The 24,304-nt window shown below is 42.5% G+C and overlaps 2 protein-coding genes across 3 annotated transcripts in view; one reads left to right on the forward strand and one right to left on the reverse strand.

Moving 5' to 3' along the window:
• LOC115772282 (regulator of G-protein signaling 6-like) overlaps positions 1-2,533 on the forward strand; it is a 44,185-nt gene extending 41,652 nt beyond the window's left edge. Inside the window, exon 17 of the mRNA XM_030718410.1 lies at positions 29-2,533. Within this exon, the coding sequence (XP_030574270.1) occupies positions 29-79 (51 nt within the window). The 3' untranslated portion in view covers positions 80-2,533. The remainder of the gene's footprint in view (positions 1-28) is intronic.
• A 5,621-nt stretch (positions 2,534-8,154) lies between these two features.
• On the reverse strand, positions 8,155-24,208 carry LOC115772886 (zinc finger protein DPF3-like). 2 transcript variants are annotated; one of them, XM_030719317.1, is made up of 10 exons: positions 24,147-24,208; positions 15,938-16,098; positions 15,237-15,344; positions 12,945-13,072; positions 12,093-12,188; positions 11,876-11,936; positions 9,890-9,931; positions 9,182-9,322; positions 8,593-8,706; positions 8,155-8,486 (listed from the first exon to the last, which is right to left on the reverse strand). In XM_030719317.1, the coding sequence occupies exons 1-10, from the start codon at positions 24,176-24,178 to the stop codon at positions 8,326-8,328; spliced, it is 1,044 nt and encodes a 347-aa protein (XP_030575177.1). In that variant the 5' UTR covers positions 24,179-24,208; the 3' UTR covers positions 8,155-8,325. The 2 variants fall into 2 exon arrangements, with proteins under 2 accessions (XP_030575177.1, XP_030575178.1); XM_030719318.1 differs by lacking the exon at positions 24,147-24,208 and adding an exon at positions 18,659-18,777.
• Between the last annotated feature and the right edge of the window lie 96 nt (positions 24,209-24,304).

A 24,304-nucleotide genomic window follows, 5' to 3' on the forward strand; every position in this document is an offset into this window, starting at 1 on the left:
CGAGTTTTCATTTGAATTTACCTTCTAGGGCAAGTCATTGACGGGAAAGCGCCTGACAGGCCTGATGCAGTCGTCCTGACACAGCCTGTGCTGGAGGGGCACAGCCGGACCCTGTTTTGTGGGTGACTGCCGCGCAGGGGCCGGGGCAGGGGCGCAGACAGTGGAGCTGGGCTGGACAGGGCTGCTGTGGAGGCTCTCAGACGCTGCTCCGAGGACTGCTGCCATATTGGTAGTGCAGCACTGGGCCTGTTGGGGTGAATGCCCCAAACTGAAACACTGAAGATAAGGCAATGTCGACAAGGGGAACCTCAGCCAACACATAACATGGCATGCAGCATCCACTATAAGCACATGCAGTGCAGGGCTACCCGCTCTCCATCACTTAGGCGGCAAACTAGTTGCAAGTCTCGATGAAGCCGATCAGTTTGTTGTGTTCAGGTTGTTTTATATCTGCGTTCCTTAGAAATGAAAAGAACATCTGCGAAATATTCTTAGATAGAACTACATGTAACTTGCCACAACATTTGCGGTGATGAATGCTGTCTTATGATTTAGGGATCCAAAAATAGCTGCAGCCAATCCTAACTCGGACATAAATACAAAGTCTAAGAGGCACATCAACACAGACACAAATCTATTTTACATATGCCTCTGTACTCACAAAGCAGCCAGCAATAAATAAAGCCTGTCCATTTTTTTTTTTTTTTTTTAGAAATATCCAACCTCTTTTTATATCTTTCTATTATATTTGTGTCCTAAGTAAAGCACATGTCAGTTAAATAGTGAGCTGTTTTAACACTGTAAAAATACAGTACAAAGCACGTTTTCCCCCCACACTAGAGGCGTCTACAAAATGGATTTTTAAAGGTATTCATATGCTTCATTACATTCCAAAATTTGACATAAGGGCTTAATGTAGCATTCACACTGCACCGTCGTGTGTTTCATCCAAACGTCTGTGTTGAGAACTAATGTTTCATTTCTACAACACTGCTTTGTAATGAGACTCGTGGCAATGATGAATTTCTTCTGGCTGACAAATTAGTCACTGCTTTCATGACTTCCAGGCTTCAAGGTCCAAAATTTTGCAGGAAGCTGCAGTCAAATGAATGTTTAAAAAGTCTGTGTGAAGAACTGAGGGGCTCGAAAACAGGGCCCGCAGTTTAATTTAGTCACAGCCATACATGCACAGTCACACATAGCACCTAAATGCTTTTTTTTTTTTTTTTTTTTGGGCTTCTGCTGTAGTATTTAAAGTATCCAGTGCCATGGGTCCATCTAGTGGTAGTTACACCACGGGACCAGAAACAAGAGTGTTAAAAGACTGAATTATGTTGTAGTCACATCATTGTGTTGGAACAAGTTGATCTCCCATCACTGGAGATATTACAAGGCCTACTACCCTGATTTATGATTTATTGCTTTTTTTTTTTTTTTTCTGCATGAATATATTTTTTTAATCATGAAATGATACATTTTTTTTTTTGTTGTCTCCATCAAAATATCTGTCGTGTTTTAATGATTATGGGGGTAAAAAAAAATATATTTGCATGTTGGACCATTATGGAGTTCTAACTTAGGGAAAGACGGTTGGATTCTCCAAAGACGGCGCACAGACAGGGATCCGCCCTGAACCGGAGCAACACTCCTCAGCGACTCAACATCTAAGCCCCGAATTGCAACTGGGAACAATATCTGACCCTTGACAGGAGACGCACACTGAAGATAAAAAGCCTCACTGCTCCACTGTGGCGTCACACTCCTCCAGACAGAAAGTGCTCGGACTGAGGAGATTACAGTCTCACAGCTCCCTCACGAGGCCAGTGACTGCTATAGTGATAAACTAGGCTGCTGAAAGAGTCGATCGTCTGTTCTTTTGTATTAGAGTCGTTGCAATGCACTGTACAGGTCATATTAGTAATTATTGTTAACATAAACCAGTAACCTCGTTGAGTAAAAGGTAGAGAGATATGCTTAACTCAAGTCAATGTACCAAATGTTATCCTCAGCACAAACACAATGACACTATGTATCAAGTGCATTGTAAATGTAAATTGGCTAAAAATTTCATTAACCAAAAGCACACTTTATTATGATATGGGCACATTACTATGCATGTAACATATTCAGGGCATTTTGTGCTTTTAGTTTCTCAATCAGCAAGATAACTACTGGCACTCTGAAACACTCAAGCACCTGCTGTCTATTCATGGGTACCAAATAATAAACACTCTGGACCTGTCTGCTCTGCGCTGCTGTCTGGTTGCTGTTTTTTAACCACTTCGAGTCAGAAAACAAAAGAAGACAAAGGCGTCTCCTTTGTTTTAGCTGAGAGCTAGAGAACCAATTTTCATGCTGCAGGTATGAGGTTGATGTTAAAAATCGAACAATCGAGATGTGGTTGAAGTGCAGACTTTCTGATTTATTTAAAAGGTGAGTGTTACAAAAAATGTGTCACCGCCCCCAAAAAATATGAACCTAACTTTATAACATCAGGGAGAATGAGCCAGTACGATTCATCATTTTGGCATCAACTGGATTAAATTACTAGCTAAAGGAAAGAAAGAGACCTTTAAGAGGACACTTCATTTTTTTTTTTTTTTTAAGTAAAAGATATTCTGTGGCTCTGGGGGAACCTTTGTTAAGTCTGAGAAAATAAATGTATTTATGGCATTGGTTTTGGTACATGTACCACAGATGTACAACATAAAACCTCCCTTACAAAGTGGGTCTGTGCATATAAGTCATTAACAGACAGTGTGTGATATCCCAAGTAGGTTTTGATGTAAACTGAAAATCAATCATTCATGACATTCTGGGTTTTTTCTATTCAAATATACTTTTGCTGCATTTTCAGTGTGTTTGGAATTAATTTCAATGAAGCTGCTGCCAATCAGATCCTTCCCAAGTGGTTATTGCACAGTGGATCCAAATCTGACCGTACTTTTCTGCATTCATAATTCCATCATTTTTGACAAGAATCCCAACACCACTGGGTGAAATGCAGCCCCAAACCATGACGGAGCCTCCATCATGTTTTATAGATGGCTGTAGACTGTCACTGTTCTACCTCTCTCCCAACCAACCTACTATTTATCTTGGTTTTAGTCACAAAAACCTTATTATTACAGGGGTATGTAGACCTTTTGTAGCCATTTTGTCTCATTAAAAGTATCTGAAGAATTGCTTTTATGCAGTTGAGAAGGCCCAAAACCAGCATCAATGGAAATGATCCCTAGGCCTTCATGTGGCTCTGCATTAAAAACAGATACAGTAGTTTAGGAGAAATGGGCTCAGACAGTTGTGAAAAGCAATGTCAGTCAACACAGTCATCACCGCACCCAAAAATATTAAAATTCCACCATGCAAAGGAAAAAAAACAAAACAAAATCCCTACAGAAACAAGACAGGAAAAACTGATCTGTGGTCTGTCCAACTGAAATTCTTTTTGGAAATCATGTTCCCTGTCCATGCATAAGAGGAACCTGGCTTGATTTCAGCACAGCATCCATGACGGCATTAGTGTCAATTCCAAACTACGCTCTGCACGTATGAACCTACAGCAGAGTGTCGTAAAAGTCCAGTTGAAATGCTTTGCAAATATGTTTTTATTTACACTTTACAGAGTCCTGCCCTTTTTTTTTTTTTTAAGGATTATAAACTTTTTCATATTGTGATCTCGTTCCTACCTGCTGCATAAAATGCTATTTTACTGCCTGGCTCATTTATTGGAAGCATTTAATGAGACTCCAAATCTCTTCTTTGTACCTGCAGTTAACATTCAAATCATGTTTTTTGCCAACGGTAAACATTCCCTTTAACAGACTCTGTTACTCAGACCATTTCTTCAGACTCACTTATTTGTCAAGCAGCACCTACTGATCAATAAGACCACTGCGAGCTGGATCTTTTTTTTTTTTTTTTTTGTCATCTTTGTCTTATTTAGAGTCCAGAGCTGCCTCTGCTCTTTCCCCTCCCTCTCTGTCTGCTCACAGATTCTGAGTCACTCCAGCCTATTGATCCAGTCTAGGAATCTTGTGCTTATCAGCTGCCTTTTCAAAAACGACCCATGTCCCTTTCCAGAAAAACAGCATCACACATTTTTTTTTTGTTTGTTTATTTTTTCCGAACAATAAAAATAGTTTAACAAACAAAGACTTCATTCTCTCCTTTTCGACTATTTACAGCGGAAGATGAAAAAAAAAAACAAAACAAAACCCAAAAACAAATAAAAATAAAATAAAATAACGGTCATGTCCATTTCATCTCCCCTTGGCTCTGTTTCCACCCCGATCCTCCCTCTCCACCCTCCTGGGCAGGCTTGACAAGAGAGTACTAGGGCCTATTGCTGTGTCTTTGACGAGGTATACAGGCTATTCAATGATTGGTGACACATTATTTTAAGCAGACATCACTAACTTTTGCATTTATCGAGCTTTGCCTTTTGTTCAGAACTGCACCGCACTTGGCCTGTTCATACACGGTAACATTTAGAAGGTTACGCTTCCACTTAGTGGCATGACTTTGGAAGATAAATGACACAATGACCCATTTTTACTGCGGAAATGACACATAACTGAAGAAAACAAGACGACTGACACGTCTCAGATGCGTTCTTTGTCCAGTGGAGATAAACTGTTGTATGAAGGGTCCCTGAGGGAAGTGAAGAAAGATGGTTTGAATGTACAAGCACTTGCGCAACTCATAACAGACACGTCTAAGATTAATGGTTAGCTTCCAAATCAGAACGGCTGCTATTATATTGCAGTGATACTGATTAATCACATGGAAGGAAACAGACCTCTTACACAGTATGTGCAACCAGTGGACCTGGAAAAGCTTTTGATACAGTACTTCAAGCTCTTTCTAAATGTCATAAAGCAATTAGGCCCTCGAAAGCACTCAATGGAAATGTCACAAATAATTTGGATTTACAGTTGTCACTTCTAAGTAAATAGTTGTATCCCAGCGGAGTCGTGTCACTCTGGTGACAATATTTTCAAATGCATCCAAGATGAAACTCATGGTGTCAACATCTCCTCGGACTGTAGAGTTTTTGCATGTCAGGTGTGACGGCAGGTAGAATGAGCAGAGAAGAGACGGAGCTGAAGCTTATTATTGCAATGTTTTCCTATAGCATGAGACTGCAGTATTCCCCATCCCTACTGGGAGCTGATTTCTTACGGGATCCACGTGTGTTCCTCGTTGCCAACTGAATACAATCACATAAATCGGGGCTGAGTGGCTGAACAATCAACAGCAGGTGAAGTGAAAGATGCCTGAGTAGTTGTGGCTATTATACACCTGATCAGGACAGAGGTATCAATACAGTCTGAACAAACCCAAGAAGTCATACTATCAAACTTTAAAACATAGAAATATTATACAACAGAGAAAATCTGCAAAAAAAAAAAAAAAAAAAAGTGAGCTAAATCATCCACTTGAGATCAGCGAGGCAGAGGAAAAAAGGGAGCAAAAAACAAGCTGAGGGCCAGAAGCAGAAAACCTGTGTCCACACCAGGGTATTATTACAGTAGTCCAGAGGTCTGCATGTAATAGTGGTGGATTTGAGCACCATCTCTATGGCTGCGGGTCAGAGGGTCACTGCTCCAATCAGGTTGGAGGGTCATGGCTGTCAGAGCTGATTTCCAGTGCAGAGCGGCAGGCTGGCACAGTGATGAGGATAATGACGTCTTAGTGTCACATCGGATCACGCAGCAGACACACAGTCACAGAGCAGGAGTGGGCAGGCTGGGCCGCAGGGGCCCCAAATGCACCCGTTGGGCACAAACAGTCCAAAGGCCTGGCCTTTAGTGTTCCCATAGTTCTGAGAGGAGCTCCAGCGCAGTGCAGAAAGGATAAAACGAAGCCGGATACTCACATTTCAAATGTTCACAAGGGGTCGATACATATTGTCAAGGGAGCAGTTGCTTCAATTAAGCCGCATGGCCGGGAGAAGTGATGGATGCCTATTCATCCGTTTCAGTCAGTTATTTCAGGCCCAAATCAGGAGGGACATGAAGGCTCATTAGTTTTTGAGGGTTAAAGCCTCTTCTTCACTGGTCTCCCCCCAGCCCTGGGCCACATGCCAATGTGCTGAGTGCTCCTATGTAACACAGACAATAACGGTAAGCCTCACACATAATATGTCTGAGCAAGACTTAAGATCTGCAGCCAATATTTGCTCATTTTGAATTTAATGACAGCAGCACATCTCAGAAAAAGCTGGGACGAGGGCAACAAGAAGAAGTAATAGAAGAAATAGCTGGAACAACATTTTGCAACCAATTAGCGCCCTGTTGCCAATTAGCCTAACATGATAAAAAAAGAGCATGTTAGAGAGGTGGAGTTTCTCAGAAGTAAAGATGGGCAGAGGTTCACAAATCTGCAAAAAAACGGTCTAGAAATTGTGGAACAATTTCAGAATAATGTTCCTCAACATAAAACTGTAAAGACTTTGAAAATCTAATCATCTACAGTACATAATATTATCAAGATTCTGAGAATCTGGAGAAGGGACAAGGCTGAAAATGAGTTTTGTATGCCCATGATCTCTGGGCACTCAGGCGGCAGTGCATTTAAACCAGACAAGATTCTGTTATGGAAATCACTGCAGGGGCTCAAAAACACTTCCAGAAATCACTGTTTGTGAGCACCGTCCACCATGCTGTCCACAAATGCAGGTTAAAGCTCATTCAAAAGGCACTGAGGCAAAGTGGAAAGCTGTTCTATGTAGGTATATACAGGCTACAGCGCAACATATGCTCCCATCCGGACAACATGGTTTTCAGGGAAGGCCTTGCCTATTTCAGCAAGACAGCGTTAAACCACACCAATTGAAAACATCTGGAGCATCATAAAACAAAAAAATATGACAAAGAAGACCCAGCACTGTTGAGCAGCTCGAATCCTCTATTAGACAAAAATGGGAAAATATTCCTCTGCTAAAAGTCCAGCAGTTGCTCTCCGAAGTTCCCAGATGTTAACAGACTGTTGTGAAAAGAAAAGGGGATGCTGCACAGCGGTAAACATGGCCCTGTCCCAACTTAAACATGTGTTGCCATCAAATTCAAAATGGCCATATTTGTTCTTACAATGGTACATTTTCTCAGTTTAAACATTTGATATGCTTTCCAATGTCTATCATGTTTATCATGAATAAAATATGGATTTGAGATTTCCAAATCATTACAATCTGTTTGTATTTACACTTTTTTTGGAATTGGGGTTGTACAATTTCTGCTACCCATTTACATATTTTAATTTTTAAATATCACTACGTGTCAGAGAAACATAACTAAAAAATATCTGCATCATCAATACTGGCACATTATGATATGAGTACAGAGGAAATGCCCATCATTTTGCACGTATTTAGCCATAAAGCAAATTTCTGGACCCACGGTATTCACGGAAAAGTCAAAGCGCCAAAGTTATTAGCATTCAACTACCAGGCATCTTGAATGGATGCATCAAATTTCATGGGAATCCATTCATGATTGGTTGGGAGATTTCAGTTTGGACCACATGTGGTACTCCACTGTCTTGCTGCAAGTATGCCTGAAAACTAATGTTGAACTATAAAACATTTGTGCACATGATACTTAATTAGCTTGATTGTCAACTCTATTTCTCTAACAAGGTTCCACAAAGCTTACCTTTGATTTAATTTGTCCCCAATCTGTAAAGTCTATAAAGGTTTCTTCATCCAAACATTCCCAGAGGCCTGTGGCAGTCCTTTCATTGGTTCCTTCACTTTCATACGTTTAATTCAGAGTTAGAGCAGAAGAAGAGGTCTTCATAGTCACACCGACTACTGATTCAAAAATATCCAGTAGTTCTGCAATGCAAGTATGGGTCTGCAATGACATTCAATCATCTACCAAATTTATCATTCACTTAAAAAAAGAAGAAATTCTGTTCTGCAATTTTCCAATTTCTCCAGTGTTTTTGTTCATAACTTTTATGCTCCTTCTGCTCCAGTGAGAGAAAAAAAAAAACCACTCCAAAAACATCTTCTGTTTTTAGTCACTTGTCAGAAAACACTGACAGTCATTTGTTTTATATATATATATATATATATATATATATATATATATATATATATATATATATATATATATATATATATATATATAAAAAAGGTGTTCATAAATTACTTAACAATGTTCAGTAGATAAAATACCACTTGCTTGCATTTTAGTCCTGAAATCATCACTTTGTGCTTTCTGCAAACAAAAAACATTGAAAAAAGAAGCAGCAGATTTTTGCCAGAGGTTAATCCATATTAAAAAAAATGTCTCTTTAAAATCTAAAAGGTTTTCTCTATCTGTGACGGCTGGGGATCCCATTGCCGTTTGCGGCCGGCTCTTCCAGCTCGTCATCTTCAAAGCCATGAAAAGTGGAAGTGTCGCTCTCTGAGGTGGTGCCGAAGAGCTCCTCAGCTCCAGTAAAAGTCCCGTCTTCCTTCTCTTCTCCACAGTCAGCTGGGACACCGGACAGGAGAGCAAACATCAGGTAAGCTACATAAGCTATAATTTGCATCTTCCCCTCCACCCATAATAAATCATGCAAAGGTATATGTGAACATACTTGTGCACTGGCAGGCTGAGCAGGGAGACCCAGATTTACCCGTTTTCTTGTTTGAGCCCTGGCATTTATTACAGTAATTGTTGGGAATGCTGGCCCCACCTGGACCCTTTGGACCTAAAAGGAATTTCCACGAAGAAACCAGAATTTTAGGGATAGTTGATTTAACCCAGATAATGTCAAACATTTCAATTCAGGTACCTATACAATTCTTGGAATCTTGCAGTTATGATAAATGGAATATGACCTATATGAGTGAAGAAGTTTGTAAGCTGTGTAAGGCTTTTCTAGTGTGTTTTTGTATCTCTTCGCTATAAAAAGCCCTAAATGCAATAAAAAAAAAAAGTGAACCCTAAGAAAATTAAATTAGGATTTAAAAAAAGAAAATCAAATCAAAGAAGGTCAGACTGAAAATATAATAAAACATTCAGAGCCAAAATTTGTGTGCACAACATTTTGTCCACTACCAACACACCTGATCGATAAACTGAACCACAACAGGGCTGGTGAGAAGCATAATAATGGGGCTGAATATAACTCATGGTGATAAATAAGAAAACTAAACAGGAGCCACAGGTGTCACATGGCTTACGTTTGTGTCTGTCAGTCTGTGGTGCAGTGGGGGGTTGGGAAGCAACTGTGCTCCGTTCCCCAGCTCTGTCCTCCTCGGCCAGGTGGGAATGGGTGTAGTGGTAGCTTAGACCTGTGCGGTTCCTGTAGCGCTTTGTACAGACTGCAAGAAACAGAGGGGGGGATGTTCAGTCTCACTACTGTGGCTGCCATTCATTATCTAAATATAATCCTGGGAACACAGCATTTCTAAATGTAGAGTTTGGCAGGTGTGCCCCCCCATTTTCTGGCCATTTGTGTTTAAGATTAAGGCTGCTTCTGACTGGTTAGATGGAAATGGCTGCACATCAGAGAAACATAGCTAAAAATATTTGCATGTGCCCTTTTGTATTTACGGGCAACAACAGAGTGCAGACTGATGGCATCATCGAGCATGGTAAAAAATAAATAAATAAAAACAGAAGCAATGCTATCTAATGGAGCTAACTATTCTACTTCTGGCTCCAGCACTTTAAGATCTGATTACAGCAGTGAGTCAAATAAAACACCAAGCCAGACATCATAATAACCGTGGCTCAGATTCACAGCACCAAGGGCACTTTTCAGCTTGAGAAAAATAACATAATGTAAGGGCTAAATCAATAACAGCAGCCCTCGCAACAATACCACTCAACAACCGATTAAAATAAATATCTGAAGAACTACTGTCAGAGCAAACAAATCAAGGTACCTGAGGTCGAAGACTTGGAGTTCTGCCTTTGTTTGTATCTGTCTGAAACAGAAAAGACAAAAAGCAAGAAGAAAGAGAAAACATGAGGATGTGTTGTTCACCCAGAATCAGAGCAAATGGAGTCAAATCCAATACCTGTTACTTGGATTTTCCACATGCAACTTGCATGCACAAGAATTGCTCAGACTACAGTGACACTAGCTCACCTAGATGTTGTTGCAAACTACAATTAGGCCCATAATTTGTTGTGCAAAGACACTTTTTGTAGCTTTGCCTCTGTACACCACCACAGGCAATTTTAAACAATCCAGATGTGATTGAAGTGCAGCTTTTCAGCTTTAATTTGAGGATATTTACAAAGAACTGTGCATTAATTGCTTAGTAATTACAGCCATTTTTATGCACTGTCCCACTTCCAGAGGCTCAAAATGAATGGAAAAAATGACTGACAAGCAGTTTCATGGCCAGGTGAGGTGAAATGAAATGAAGCAGACATAATATTGGAAGTTGATTCAAGTTGTCAAATTTGTATTTTATAGCTTTTCACTGTAATTTTAAATATGAGATCAAAAGAGATGTCAGTGCAAGTGAGGGAGGCCATCATTAGGCTGAAAAGGCTGCAAGATAAACCTATCAGAGTGGCCAAATCAACAATGTGATCCATTCTTTAAAAGAATGAGTGCACTGTCCAGCTCAGCAGTGCCAAAAGGCCTGAAAGACCAGAGAAGACAGCTTAAGTGCACGATGTCAGAATTATTTCCATGGTTAAGAAAAACACCTTTACAACATCTATCTGAGTCAGGAGGTAGGCGTATCATTAGCAAGGTCTTCAATCATGAGACACCTTCATGAATGGAAATACAGAGGATTTAGAACACAGTGCAAACCACCGGTTACACTCAAGAACAAGAAGCAAAATGTCTAAAAGAGTCTGCATACATCTGAAAAACAAGCTTTGAACAGACAAAACCAAGATTAACCAGAATAACTACAAGAGAAAAGTATGGAGGAGGAGGAAAACAGCTCATGATCTGAAGCATACCACATCATCTGTCAACCATAGTGGAGGCAATGTTATGGCGCGGGCATGTATGGCTGCCAGTCTAACTGGGTCGCTGGTGTTTATTGATAAAGCGACTGCTGATAGAAGTAGCAGAGTGAATTCTGCAGTGTACTCTCTGCTCAGATTCAGCAAAACTGATCTGACAGCACTTTGCAGTGCAAATGGATAATGACCCAAAGCAAACTGCAAATGCAACCCAAGAGTTTCTCAAGGCAGAGAAATGGGATATTCTCCAATGGCCATGCTAGTCACCTGATCTCAGTCCAATAGAGCAGCTTTTCAGTTACTGAAGATAAAAACTGAAGGCAGAGAACCACACAAAGAAGCAGCAACTGAAGGCGGCTGCAGTGAAGGCCTAGCAGAGGATCTCAAGGGAAGAAACACAGCATTTGGTGACATTCTTAAGTTCTAGACCTCAGGCAGTCAGTGACTGACTGACTTTGAGGGTTGGCATCGACCATGACAGAATTTTGAAGAGAAAACGTGATCTGTAGGTGCTCTTTAGACCTCCACAGGCAAGAATAGTATATGACAAACATAATCTTCTCTCACATTTAGCACACAAGAGACTGACTGCATTAGATGTATTCTCCCTACTAGAAATACTCAATTTGGTTTAGGTCAGAGGTGTCAGAGGCAGGACATACGATGCCTACTCACTATATTCATTAAACAATTACCTGCCTCCTACTTCAGTTGGACATTACACACACTGGATAGCTTGAAGGGTAAAGTCCGCTTAATGGCTGACTTGGGCCTGCACACATCCTGACATACAGCTCCATCAAGTAATGTCTAGAAAAGTTCAAAGCTGCAGCGCATATGTGAAAACGGCTAAAACATTAATCTTCCCAATAGGTCAAATATTCATTTATATGAAAGTTAAAAGAAATCCTCTCATTTAAGAATTTGTCTTTACTTACTATCACAGACATATGGCTTATCATCATCTAGATCTGTCCTCCTGCGACCTGAACCCCGACCCTGAAGGGAAACAGTGAGAAAAAAGAGAAAAAAAAAATCCCATTAAAGTGTTTGCTATGAAATATGTGCTTTTAGCATGCAGGTGTATTAACTTTGATTAGATTTTTGAATTTGTAAAACTGCATCGTCACTGTCGTTGCCTCTGCAGTCACTTACTCTTCCCTTGCCCCGATGTCTCCGCTTGGGAGTGTCCACCTCATAGTCATCATCATCATTGAAAGCATCTTCCGCTGCATCTGCCTCCAGAACCCTCTGAGACAGACAGAGAAATGGATGATCAGTACTGATTAGCGCTTAGCTAGCTGTGGCAAACACAGTGCAGAGGCAATATAAGTTAAGGGGAACTACAGGTTTGGATCACATAAGTTGCAAAGCCTGTGAGGACTTGGGTCAACAGGTTTTAAGCCTCCCCCTCCCCAATATGATTTTATGCATGCAGTTTTTATGTCCCATTGACTATTCAAAGTAAAGTTATGGCTCTCCTCATTCATTTGGAAAGGGTTTTGATATTGTTAACCCAAAATAGCATTACCAGCACGGCTGCTGAGTGGTGAGACTTCCTTCTACAGGGACTCGGCCATTATGCTCCAAGCACCCTCTTTTGTTTCCTTTCCATAAATATGCATGTTTCCACACGTGTATTTGGTGGAATGTGTGATACTAAGAGATATGTCTGCTTTTGACTTTCAACACGATCCTGAAAAGAAACTCAAGTTTCATATCCTTCCTTTTCCTAATATCATCTCCATGTGGACATTACTTAAATAGTCAGTAGTGCAGGAGTCCACTTGTCCAAAATGCCTCTCAGTGAGACAACAGTCATCTAACAAGCGCTGCAGGTCAGCTGGAAAAACTTGGCAGGTTGCCTTGGCAACCAGTTGGGGCACAACACATCACTGTGAGTGCCAGGGCCTTCGATCGTTTAACTGATACCACAGAACGTTTACATTTTAAACATTTACCGGATGCTTTAAACCGCACCGACACACACAATTTGACTGAACCCACCTGGATCTCCAGCAGGCTCTCCTCGTCGTTCTTGGAGGCGTTCCTCTTGTCTAGACCCTCTCCTCGAAGCAGAGCCTCCAGTGTAGTGCTCTGGGTCGGCAAAGTGTCCTTTGACATGAGACCGCCGTCTGCATGAAGACAAATAACGGGCAACATGCGATGAGTCATCACAACATGAGCTTAGTGTTTGTCAACTATTCGCTTTAAGTGAAAACGTTAAGAGATTTAATGTACAGCATTTGCTGCGAATCGCCATCAAAGCACTATAATTTTGAGAGGAACCAGCAGTGTCACAAACTGTGACCTGCATGAGCAGCTTTTATCAGCATAATTCCATTATCTTTCTTCTCTTCCACTCTTACTAGACCTTATAAAAGCATGTGGCAATTTGGTGTAGCATTTGTTTTTTTTCTAATGGTTATCATCTTTTTTGGCCTGCAGGAGAATGTGTCATCACAGCCAGTTTTCACTACAATATACTGCTGGGGAAAAAAAAACAAAAAAAGAAAAAGGAAAAAAAAAAAAAACATACATGTTGTCACAGAAGATTGCACAGTCACTGAGCTCTTGGTAATGCTGCCCTATGCAGACATTAGGCTGACTTTGTCCACAAGAATGTACTTATGTGGTTTATCACTTTAACTTGAACACATGCAGATATCTCCTCCTACACTGACGATCTAAACAAACAGTGTAGGAGGCGAGCAGGTTGAGCAGACAAAGCAGAACAAACAAAAGCTTTGACAGCTAGTCGGATCCACACATCTTATTTACACAATCTCTCCTCCACAGAGAGCTTCATGATCATCCAATTGCTTTGTGGATCTTTGAAGAGGACACACTTCAAAGCCCCCCCCAGACTCTAGCTTTCTATCAGAAAATCTTTTGCAGAATATTGAGCATGCAGGGCTGAAACAGCAGAGCACTGCATAGGTGAGGGCAGGACACCAAAGATAGGCATGCTTCTTTAAAATGGGCCCTTCCACCATGTGGCGGCAGCCCCTCACCATTGTGTCTGCACACGTTGACTTTCAACTCTCCGCGACGAGACAACCCCCCACCCCCCACCCCATCCTTTCCCTCCCTCTCTCTCAACCCATGGGAGTTGGGGGGGGGGCTAAAAATAGAGTCGGCAGCAGCCTGCAGCAGGGAGCTGATTCTGCATGCAGCCCCAGTCCCTTTAGCACACCATCAGACAGTGAGACAGACTGTGGCTGCTGCCCTGTGCTGGCCACCTCTGGCCAGCTGCACAATGTGCTCCATATAAGAGACGCCAGGTTAAATCAGGATACGTTTCCCCTCTGCTGGGCGCTGGCAGACAGCGCATACCAATCCACTTTTATTGGATAAGGGAAGGGACAGCAGCGTGGTGGTGTGGTCTCAGCGAGCACAAGCTCAGTGGAAAACAATAGCCTACAATGGGATGTGTTTAGGAAACAAAGGCTTTGTTCATATGCTGTCACTACATCTTGGTTTCTCTTTCCAGTCTCTCCCTCTCTCTCTTGCTTTCTCAACATTCCAACAATTTGTCCTTCTAACATGCTATATGCACACATAAAAACTGCATGACAATTTTAAGAGATTTCTGTTAAAACATAATGCTTCAAAACCACTTTAAAGAGTAATATGTAACCTTGCATTTCTGCGTGAGTCTCTCTTTGCTGTGTTTATTCCTTAGGATACTGTAACATCCCAGTGGGTATGAAAGCTCTGGGCACAGAATGGACCTGTTACTCGGTGTTGAGAAACACTAGCCACCAAACACAGACATGCTGCATGGCAGACCACAGGGAGAGAAAGATGAAAGAGTTGCCAGAGAGAAAGAGACAAACTCAATCAGCAAGGGAGGTGGCAAGTAGAAAATAAGATAGAGTGAGAATATAGAGAGGGTAAATGTGTTGAGTGAGCTGTTTCAAGTGGCAGCCAGAGAAGGCCAAACTTCATTCCATAACATTTATTAAATACTGTCTACAGTGGCCAAACTCTGCCTCGCTGCTCCCAGCAGCGATAAATCTAATTACATGTTCTACTTCTCACAAAACAAGTTTACCAGCCGTGGTGAACACAGCCACATTTCATCCTCCGAAAAATGACTGGCAGCCTGTTCTTCTCGGTGCGCTGAGACTGACTGATATGCTTTTAGTGAGATTATTCCAGATCAACACCAGTAATCACATGAGCTGAAGGAGGTGGGTGGAGATGGAGGGGGAGACTGCTGAGTGGGAGGAGAAGCTGAGCGGAGCAGAGAGTGGTGGGCAGGTGACGTGCCAAGAAGAAGCTGCAGGGTCTTACCGAGCTGCAGACCGTAGATGCCCAGGCGGGGGTCTGTAGAGTTATGCAGCCGTCTCTTCTTTCGCCAGCAGCGGGCGGGGTACGTGTACATCTGCCCGGCTGCAACACCTGTAAAATGAACATGCCACGAGTTTAAACGACATGAAAAATTCAAGACTGAAAGTCTCTGAAACTTTTTTTTTTAAATATGAAACATCTTTCATCCCTGCACCAATTTTTTCCAAGATTGCCTACTGACAGGACAGTCTCAAAACCACCAAACCAAACTGAGTAGTTCCCTAAACTAAAAAGCAAGTCAAATTGTCTCTTATGTCTCCTGGCTGAAGATCCTGTGGTACTCCCGACCACCAACTCAAAGCAGCTGTGGCCCTTTCAAAGTGAAAACACTTTAGTTTGTGTCTATGAACACAAATAAACAGTTGAAGTGAGTATCCTACAATCTGTCATCAGACCGAGCTGCAGCCATTTTTAACATCCGCGAACACAAATCAACAGGTTACATTTTGTGACCATGTCACAAAATTCTGTGAGGCTGAGTTTAGAATTTCCCAAACTTCCAAGAGCCCAAACTGATGTGTTCAAGTAACCTTTGTTAAATTCTAAAACAGAGAAGAAATATGAAAATAAGTATTTGCAGATGCCATTCTTCTAAAAAACACATCATCTCTTTTTGTAAGCACTGTGTGGGAGTGTTCACCCACCGGGGCTGCGATGGTGACGTTCCATCCAGATGTAGCAGTTGTTCTGGGCCACCCCGGTTTGAGAGTCCAGGAATGGCAGGCGGACGCTGCGTTCAGCGCACAGGCGGGCATTGTAGCTGCGGCACTGCTCAATGGCCTCCTTATAGAACTGGTCGCCCAACCTGTCAGAAACAATGTTAACTGTTATCACTGACACTGAAAGATGTGGCTGGTTGACATAATCTGCATTTCGACAGCAACTGACATCACCCAGTTGTTAGTCCCTGTGTGGAATTAGCAAGGGTGGCTCTGACTGACATACTCATGCAATGGCAACTTATCAATTAAAAGGTAGGCTTATCTTAAAGCATATCCTGCTTTATCAGCCATTTTGACTCAAAAGGGGACCATAGTTTTAAAAATGAACATCATTTTGCAGACATGCACCAACTGACCGGCCTATTTCCAGTGTGCTTGACCCTGACCGGTGACCACCCAGTCCAATTATGAGCCGGCCTCTTTCATGCATGTGCAACATGTGCACAGTGGCACAGGCAAACAGCAGTTCACATGCAAACTCACAGCCATACACTAACATGTCATTAGTGTGGATGCTCTTCACTGTGAGTGAAGGCACAACATTTCCCAGAGTAATCTGCAGGGGAAACCCCACAAAACCAACAAGCATACATAATCAACAAACATAATCAGCCTCTTAAGTCACTTCATCCAGCTGAAAATGGACATTTTAAATAAGCTAACAAAGGCGATCTGGCTAAAGCTAAAGCTATTCAAAACTCAGGGCCAGAAACAGGCCAGCAGCCTCGGTATGAGCAATCAACAGATGAAATTAATTTTATAATGAAAAATATTATGCACTGAAGAAAAATTTGTAGGAAGAAAACTGGAATCAATGAAGTTTGGCACTGACAGGTCAGTGTCAATAAGAAAAAAAATATCTGAAATTGAATCAAAATTGCAGTCAGTGCATCTCTATCATGATGTATTGAACAAGATGTGAAACTAGGACTTGAGACTCAAAAACTCAGCAGCAAAGTGTTTCCTGCGTAATTTACGGTACCGCAAATGTGTCAGTTTATGTCTGGATTTCCACATGGACAGTGTAGAGAGAGGGGTTTTCAACCACGGCAAACATGCTTCCATGCAGTGGTTGAATGTGGATGACCTATGCATCGGCCAAATGCCGACTGCTTGACAAGTGGGCCGGAACAGGGAAGGGAGTGACAGCGGAGTTCACTGGGAATGGAAGCAGAACAAAAAAAACCCCATCAAAAGGTCCAAAAATACAGTATGAAAAGCACAGACAGTGGTTGCAGTGGGCACTTTTCATTGTTTTTAACAATCGGCTTCTCTTCAACTCCTTGTAGGTTATAACATCACTCTTCTCCATGGTGGCTGATGGACCAGCAACAGCACACGCAAGAGTAACCCACAGACCGGTTGAACCACATACTTTGTGCATTGCCCCCATGGACAACGGAGCTCTCTGCAGGTAGACGGGCAGTCCCTGAATGCCCACAGACTACCTTCACCCTACCCCCACTGAAGCATAATCTTAGTTTTAGCTGTAGAGCTGTTTTCCCCAAGACTTCTTATCCGGTCTTTAAGTCCAACGTCACTTCTGGGTCCAGATGCCCATAAATGGACAGCAATGGCAGCCCAGTGACTGTTCACTATTACATTCGGATCGGTCAAAACAACGAGGGACACAGCATTGCTGAGTATTGAACACAGCAGAGTTTGGACCCGGAAATGGAATTCTACGTCATCACTTAAAGACCGGATTGCAATCAGAGTCATCGCCCTCTGCTGGCTATTAGAAAGAATGTAGGTTTAAGGCACTTCTGCTTGGCTTTACTTTTCAGACCCAGAAGCTACATCTATCTTTTACATACAGTCTGTGTACAGTAGTGGAAGAAGTACTTAGCACATAGCCCAGTTAAGTAAAAGTAGCAACATTACAGTGTAGAAATATGCTCTAACAAGAAAAAGTCATGAAAATATCTATCCATTTTCTTCTGCTTATTCAATTCCAGGTCGCAGGGGGCTGGAGCCTATCCCAGCTGCCATAGGGCAAGAAGCAGGGTACACCCTGGACAGAAAACCCATGCAAACTCCACACAGAAAGGTCCTAGCCAAAGGTGGATTTGAATCCAGGACCTTCTTGCTGCAAGGCAACAGTTCTAAACCACTGCAACACTCATCATGAAAACATTTTGCATCAAAATATGAGCATCAAAAATACTCAAAGTACAAAAACTTAAAGTACTCATGCAGAATGGATCATTATATTAGTGATTCATATTACAGCTCGCACCATGGGACTAATTTTAATAACATTATATACACACACTAATCCCCCTTAGGGATTAGTGCCTTATTTAGGGCCTTAGTTCTTAGTTCTAAACATAAAATAATAATTTATTCATTGGTGACATTTTGTGTTACTAGTCTCAATCTGCAAAGAAACTAAATGATCAAATAAAGGTAATGTAATGGTAAAGGTGCAATATTTGCCTTTGAATTGTAGCGGAATAGAAACAGAAAGACTGTAGAAAGTGGAGATGCTCTTTTAAAGTGCGACTACTAATCTAACTTGAGTAAATCCACTCTTTTTAGTTCCCACCACTGTTGACACAGCTGGGACACTGATGTGGAAGCTTGTTTGAAGAACTGGTCAAGAAGTGCTGTGCTGCTAACACTAAGTGCGAGTATACTTACACAGCATCTGATATGCAAGACTTTCATCATGTGCAAATGCTTCAGAGAAGGCCTGTTGCTTTGCTGGCTACAGATCAGTTAGCTGAAGCGGCTATAATACGATGGAAAGCAGATCAAAACAAAACAAGGAGAGAAGTATGTCACTAAAGCAAGTCTGCAGCATCTGATATACATTTATTTTTATACTATCTGTATCCTGTATATTCAAGTCCCTAAGAACCCACCAATGCTGTTAGCATCAAACCTACTCAATTTAAGGATCAAACTGACAGCTGAGATTCTCACTCCTATTTCCACCATTGCCAACAGGGAGAATTTGTGGAAAGAAAAAAAAAAAAAAAAAAAACAAACCAATGCAACCCATTTACAACAGTTCAACCACTCTGCTGCTCCCACTCCTGAGGTTAAACATATTATTACCTCTGTGGGCTCTTTGTTTGATCTGCTTCTAGACAGGCTGTGAGCTACACTGACGCTGACTCTGTTAGATTATCGCGCAAACACTGAATCTAGGGTCTGATATAAAGTCACTCCTCCGACCAGCAAGCAGCTCTCACACTTTAGTTCCACTTTTCTTAGTGCTGCTGAGATTTTGGCAGTCCCTCCGGGTTTCAGTGTTAATATTCAGAGTGAAATGGGGGAGGAAATTTCACATTCAAGCCCTCAATCGCTGCCACACGCCTAGTATGGTAATTAGCCTACTTAATTAATCTCAGCAGAGTGCCTAGCACAAGGGCAGGTTCTAATTTGACTATATCAAAGACGAAGGTAACTGCTTCAACTCTGAAATCATGACACGGTACTTTGTATGTGTTTTCCACAGTTTGCTATTATATCACAGGGCCAAGAGGGACAACGATAGCCACTGGTTCTACTGGTTTGAACATCCTGACATCTGAATAATGAAGTTCCTCCACATGTTCTCAATTACAGCATTAGGAAGACGGCCATTTTGAAGTGAAACTAATGAGCTGTGGGCTGTGAGTCGAGGCTGGAATCTTAAAACTGGAGGTAGAGGTGCTGGGAGGCTGATTTGTCAGCGTCGTTCAGATCCCACACTCCTCCATTCCCTGCGTCTTTGCCCCTACCCTTGAGACGACGTCCGGCTAATGAAGAGCTGCGTTAGGAATGCTGTCCCGCACAAAAACCCACGGCTCTGCGTTTGAGACAAAGCCACAGTGTGTGAGAAGCTTCTGGGAAGGACAGGCTTCGTGTCAGTGTGATTGAGAAGAGTAAACAGTCACAGGTACAGAGCGAGTGCAGGCAGGGGTGGAAAGGTGTGAGGAAGCAAGATGAGAGGGGAAACGGAAAGAAACAAGGAGATCCATCCAAGCAGATCATGACTAATAAATATGGGAGTTGATTTTATTCTGCGTGTTCTAATCAGACCCAGACAGTGCCTTTATTCTAATTGATAATCACATTACTATTGCTCCCTGCCTAGTAAAGAAATAGTATGGTGTTTCTCATTGCATTCAAAGCCAAAAACATCACCAATTTCTTAGATGTAGCAGGGCTTTCTCAGGCTTTAAGGTGCAGGAATTTTTACAAGCGTATTCACACAGGGATAGACTCAAAACAGATTTGCCACAAAGCTGAACACACAAGATCAGCGGTTTGACATGCTCACCAGAAGCTTCACCGAGGATTTAAGAGAAATGTTTAGCTCATGAAAAAAATAACACATGCTAGATAATAAAATGCATAAATTAGATTTGTCGAACGTGTACCATGTGCAGACTGTCTTGTCTAACCTGTGTGCTTCAGCAGCATTCCTTGATATCAACACACAGCTGTGACGGGACGTAAGTGTGACATATCAGTTTACTCAAAGCAGATCGGCTGCAAGTGCTCCCTGAAGTCGGCTACGAGCGTGTGCTAGTGCCAAGAAACCCCTGCGATTACTCGAAGCCGAACAAACCAGGGGAGGATGCTGATCTGTCTCAAGTGAAACTGTGGCGCTGGGGTTTGAGGAGGGAGGATGACGAGCATCTAAACACGTAAGTGGGCGAAAGTCTTCTGGTGGGTGCTAGCTGTGTATGTGTGCAACAACACGTTCTCCATCAGAGCCCTGCCGCCCCCAGCAGCAGGTGCTCTGGCTTAGGTGAGAGATCTTTCTGACACCTGTAATGAGTGACAAGACCTACACGTCCAGCGACACGGGGGGGGGGGGGGGGGGGGGGGGTCATATCACACACAAACACCCCACCTTCAACTCAGCAGTCACAACTTTCCCCTCGCTCTGAGAGACGCATTTGTTTTTTTCCACTAGATTTCAACCAGCAGACTAAGACTCTGCAGTGGCTGAAGGATAACTCTGGTTTCCTACAGTCGGGTGCTGTGTTTATACTCTTGGACATTATTTCTATCACTTACAGTAACGAGTTAAGATCAAAGAATGAAGCAACTTTTGAACTCTGATCAAGTAAGAGACACAGTGAGATGATCAGATAAAACTATTCAGTATGTAGATGAATAGTACAATTAGTGTGTAGTGTAAATGACCAATTACAGACAACTGAAATTTATCTTGTGACCCTTAGAGAATCAAGAGAATCTGGCTACATTTTTGGCTTGTTTGCAGCATATTTGTTTGCCTCTCATCCACTGCAGGGGTAACTTATCAATTTTTCTACTTAAACGGACAGAAAAAAAAAAATATATATATATTAAAAAAAAAAAAAAAAAGATCCAGTTTGCACTAAACCACAATTAGCTTCCGCATGGCAACAACATCCCGGGGAGTCGGAAACACTTGAAACTTGTGTGCATGCTACGGCCTCAGAGGTATGTACTACACATCCTCAATGTCTTCCAGCTGAGTAGAGAAGGTGAGTGTGTGCATGAGGGCGAAGAACAAAAGCAAATCTTGTGGCCAGTGGGGCCTCCGCTATCAGCGTGTTCCTGTCAACGGTTCACCGTGTCACATGGCTGCGTCCGTAATGTAAGCGTGTGTCAACACCCAGTTTGCATATCTAACGACAAACTGCAGTGTGCAGGAGAGCTGCGAGTGAGATGCAGTCATGACAAAAAAAAAAACCCCAAAAAAACCAATGCTTTAAAATAGCCTGGCTCATGAGGAGAATACACAAGAGCAAGGAAAGGAAAAAAAAATCTGATCTGAAACACAACTTCTGTCTTGTCTGCTCTATTTAGAAGGTATGTCAAACTTGCAGGTGCACTGCTGCTTCACAGGAAGCTACAGCTACCACATAACAAGGGAGGGGGAGGGCCTACAGAGTGACTGCGTCCTGACAGCAACCTCTGATTACACCAATCAGAACAATACAGCCTGGGTGAGGGCATGGGTAAAAAACCAGACCATACACCTCCACACTGCAGTGCCAATAAACAGCAGGCCTGACTCACTCAAAGTCAACTCAACAGCAAATGACAAGAAAGCTGACAATCGGATCCGGCAGATGAAATGTCAGGAGAGCCGTGGATGGAAGATGTGTCCAGGCCACAGATAAACTCCAGCTGTGGCTCAGATTTTAATGAGCAGCTTTATGTGCTCCTTTATTAATTAAATATTCCAGCCTCCATTTTAATCAGCAGATTCTGGAGATTACTGTGGTCCAGCGCTCAGAGAAGGGACAGACCTCACACAGGCGCGCGCGGGCTTGCACGCTTCCCTCTCCATCCGCCACATCCCTACAAAGTCAAACTAGCGTTCCATTTCCCCAAAGTGAATCATCTTAATACAAAAAAGGTCAAACTGGTCCACAGGAGCGACATCCAATTAGTGTCAAGTGTGACTAATTATAATCTGACAAACGTGTGAAATGAAGTCAGAAACCCGAGACAGAGGCTAATTATAGCAGATTGAAACACTTCATTAAGCACAGCTTATAGCAAGGAGACATTCCACATCAGAATGCTAAAACGCCTGTGAGATGAAACAGCAGCTTTGACAGCAGACAGACACTGAAGCTTGTTGGGACGCGCGCGAGAGAAATGGCCCAACAAGGTATTGATGAAACGTACACATGAAAAAACACAGACGTGAGGTGCGAGAACAGAAGCGGCTAGATGGGAGCATTATTTATTTAACATTTGCACTGAACACGGAGTGGTTCGCTGAGCTGCTCAGGTGACAGCAGAAGGAAGCTGTGATTGTACTGGCCAATTCCCTGGTGAGTATAACTGTGAAACAGAGCATGCTCAGGAGTAAATGCAGATTCAACATGTTACCACCCCCCCCCCCCCCCCCCCCACACACACACACACAATTTATCTGAGTGTGTAGGTGAGGTTCTCTCTCCACTAAACTCTGAAAGCTTAAAATGAACTTATCTTTAGAGAAAATTCCCCCAAATAGTGGAGAACATGGTGCAAAAACATCACACTGCATCCTTTCCTAGGTTTAGCAATGCCTCAGTAACAATAGCAGCATGAGGTGGATAGATGTGCAAGGTGTTGAGAGGTCCACTCCTTGTTCTTACAGTCCACTGAGGTGGCAGGGTACCTCTGTGGAGGAGCAGATGGTTCTCCTGCTTGTGCCCAACACTTCCTCTCTGTCGGAGCATCTCTCTGACAGATGGGCCCAGGATCCTGGACCAAGCTAATCTCCAGCACTCCTCCACTTAAAGGCACAGTGGAGAGCCTGCACTATACCTTCCACAGTCCCGTGATTATTACACATCAATACAGGCGGACTGCCGGTGACAGCCGCGCAACTTAACATCCATTTAAAGATTTAACAAATCATAATCTGATTTCAGCATCAAATGACAAGAAGCGAAAGGCTAAGTGTGTCTAACTTAGAGTAATATGTCTACCAGTGGAACTGGTAAAACAGTACACAAGAACAAAGGAGAAAATGGGAGGAAAGGTGGAGTATTTCTTTGAAGTTAGCGGATAAAAATGGCCATGCACGCACTATTTAAGCACAGAGTGACAGTCTATTTTCAGCCGCGGAGTCAAACTGCTGTCACTTTTGTCGATTTCACCAGCAAGCATGCAAATACAAAATGCCTCCTCCCTTGCTTTACCGGGTCCTGACCACGTCTGCGCTCGGAGGAGCCAAAGTTGACATGTCGACAATTCACACCAACTATACACGACTTTCGGAATGTCAATGCTATTCCGCCGCTATGCCCCACCGAGCAAAATCGCCTTTTAATTATTCGTGGCAGCGGAAAGGCACGTTGTGGACAGTTTTCAAATAAATTTACAGCCCAGAAAAGACGACACACTCTCATGCTGTATGCAAAGCCGTGCAGAGGAAAAGCCTCGCTAGTGCAATGAAATGTCAGGCAGCCGTGCGCACATTGTTTAACACCAAATGCTGAAATCTAGTGGAATAAAAAATAAATAAAACTATACGAGGTTACTTTGCCGTGCAAGAAGTACACAAAATGAATTTGGACAGCTTAATCACTCATATGCACACGGCTGGAAATGAAATGCACGAACAGCCAGTTTTAATGTACGACTTGGCAACAAAGTAGATATTCACAATTTCCTCAATGTCTAAATTACTTACGCTTTTAGTGGATTCTGAATGACAGCCGCCATTTTGCTACAATGTAACGCAATATCGGCGTCTTGCAGTTCTGAGGGAAACCTACGGAAATTGACCAATGGGAGCTCGGGGTGAATTCGTGGACCAATGCCTCTGCGGCATAAGCGGATGGGGCGTGG

Source organism: Archocentrus centrarchus, chromosome 22 (genome assembly GCF_007364275.1).
Source record: "Archocentrus centrarchus isolate MPI-CPG fArcCen1 chromosome 22, fArcCen1, whole genome shotgun sequence".
NCBI classification, from domain to species: domain Eukaryota; kingdom Metazoa; phylum Chordata; class Actinopteri; order Cichliformes; family Cichlidae; genus Archocentrus; species Archocentrus centrarchus.

Excerpts from the sequence above, each read along its gene's own strand:
- LOC115772886 (XM_030719317.1), bottom strand. The coding sequence starts at position 24,178 with ATGGCGGCTGTCATTCAGAATCCACTAAAAGC. Across the intron at positions 15,345-15,937 it reads ACGTCACCATCGCAGCCCCG|GTGTTGCAGCCGGGCAGATG; the intron begins GTGGGTGAACAC and ends TTCATTTTACAG. Across the intron at positions 9,932-11,875 it reads TAAGCCATATGTCTGTGATA|ACAGATACAAACAAAGGCAG; the intron begins GTAAGTAAAGAC and ends TTTCTGTTTCAG.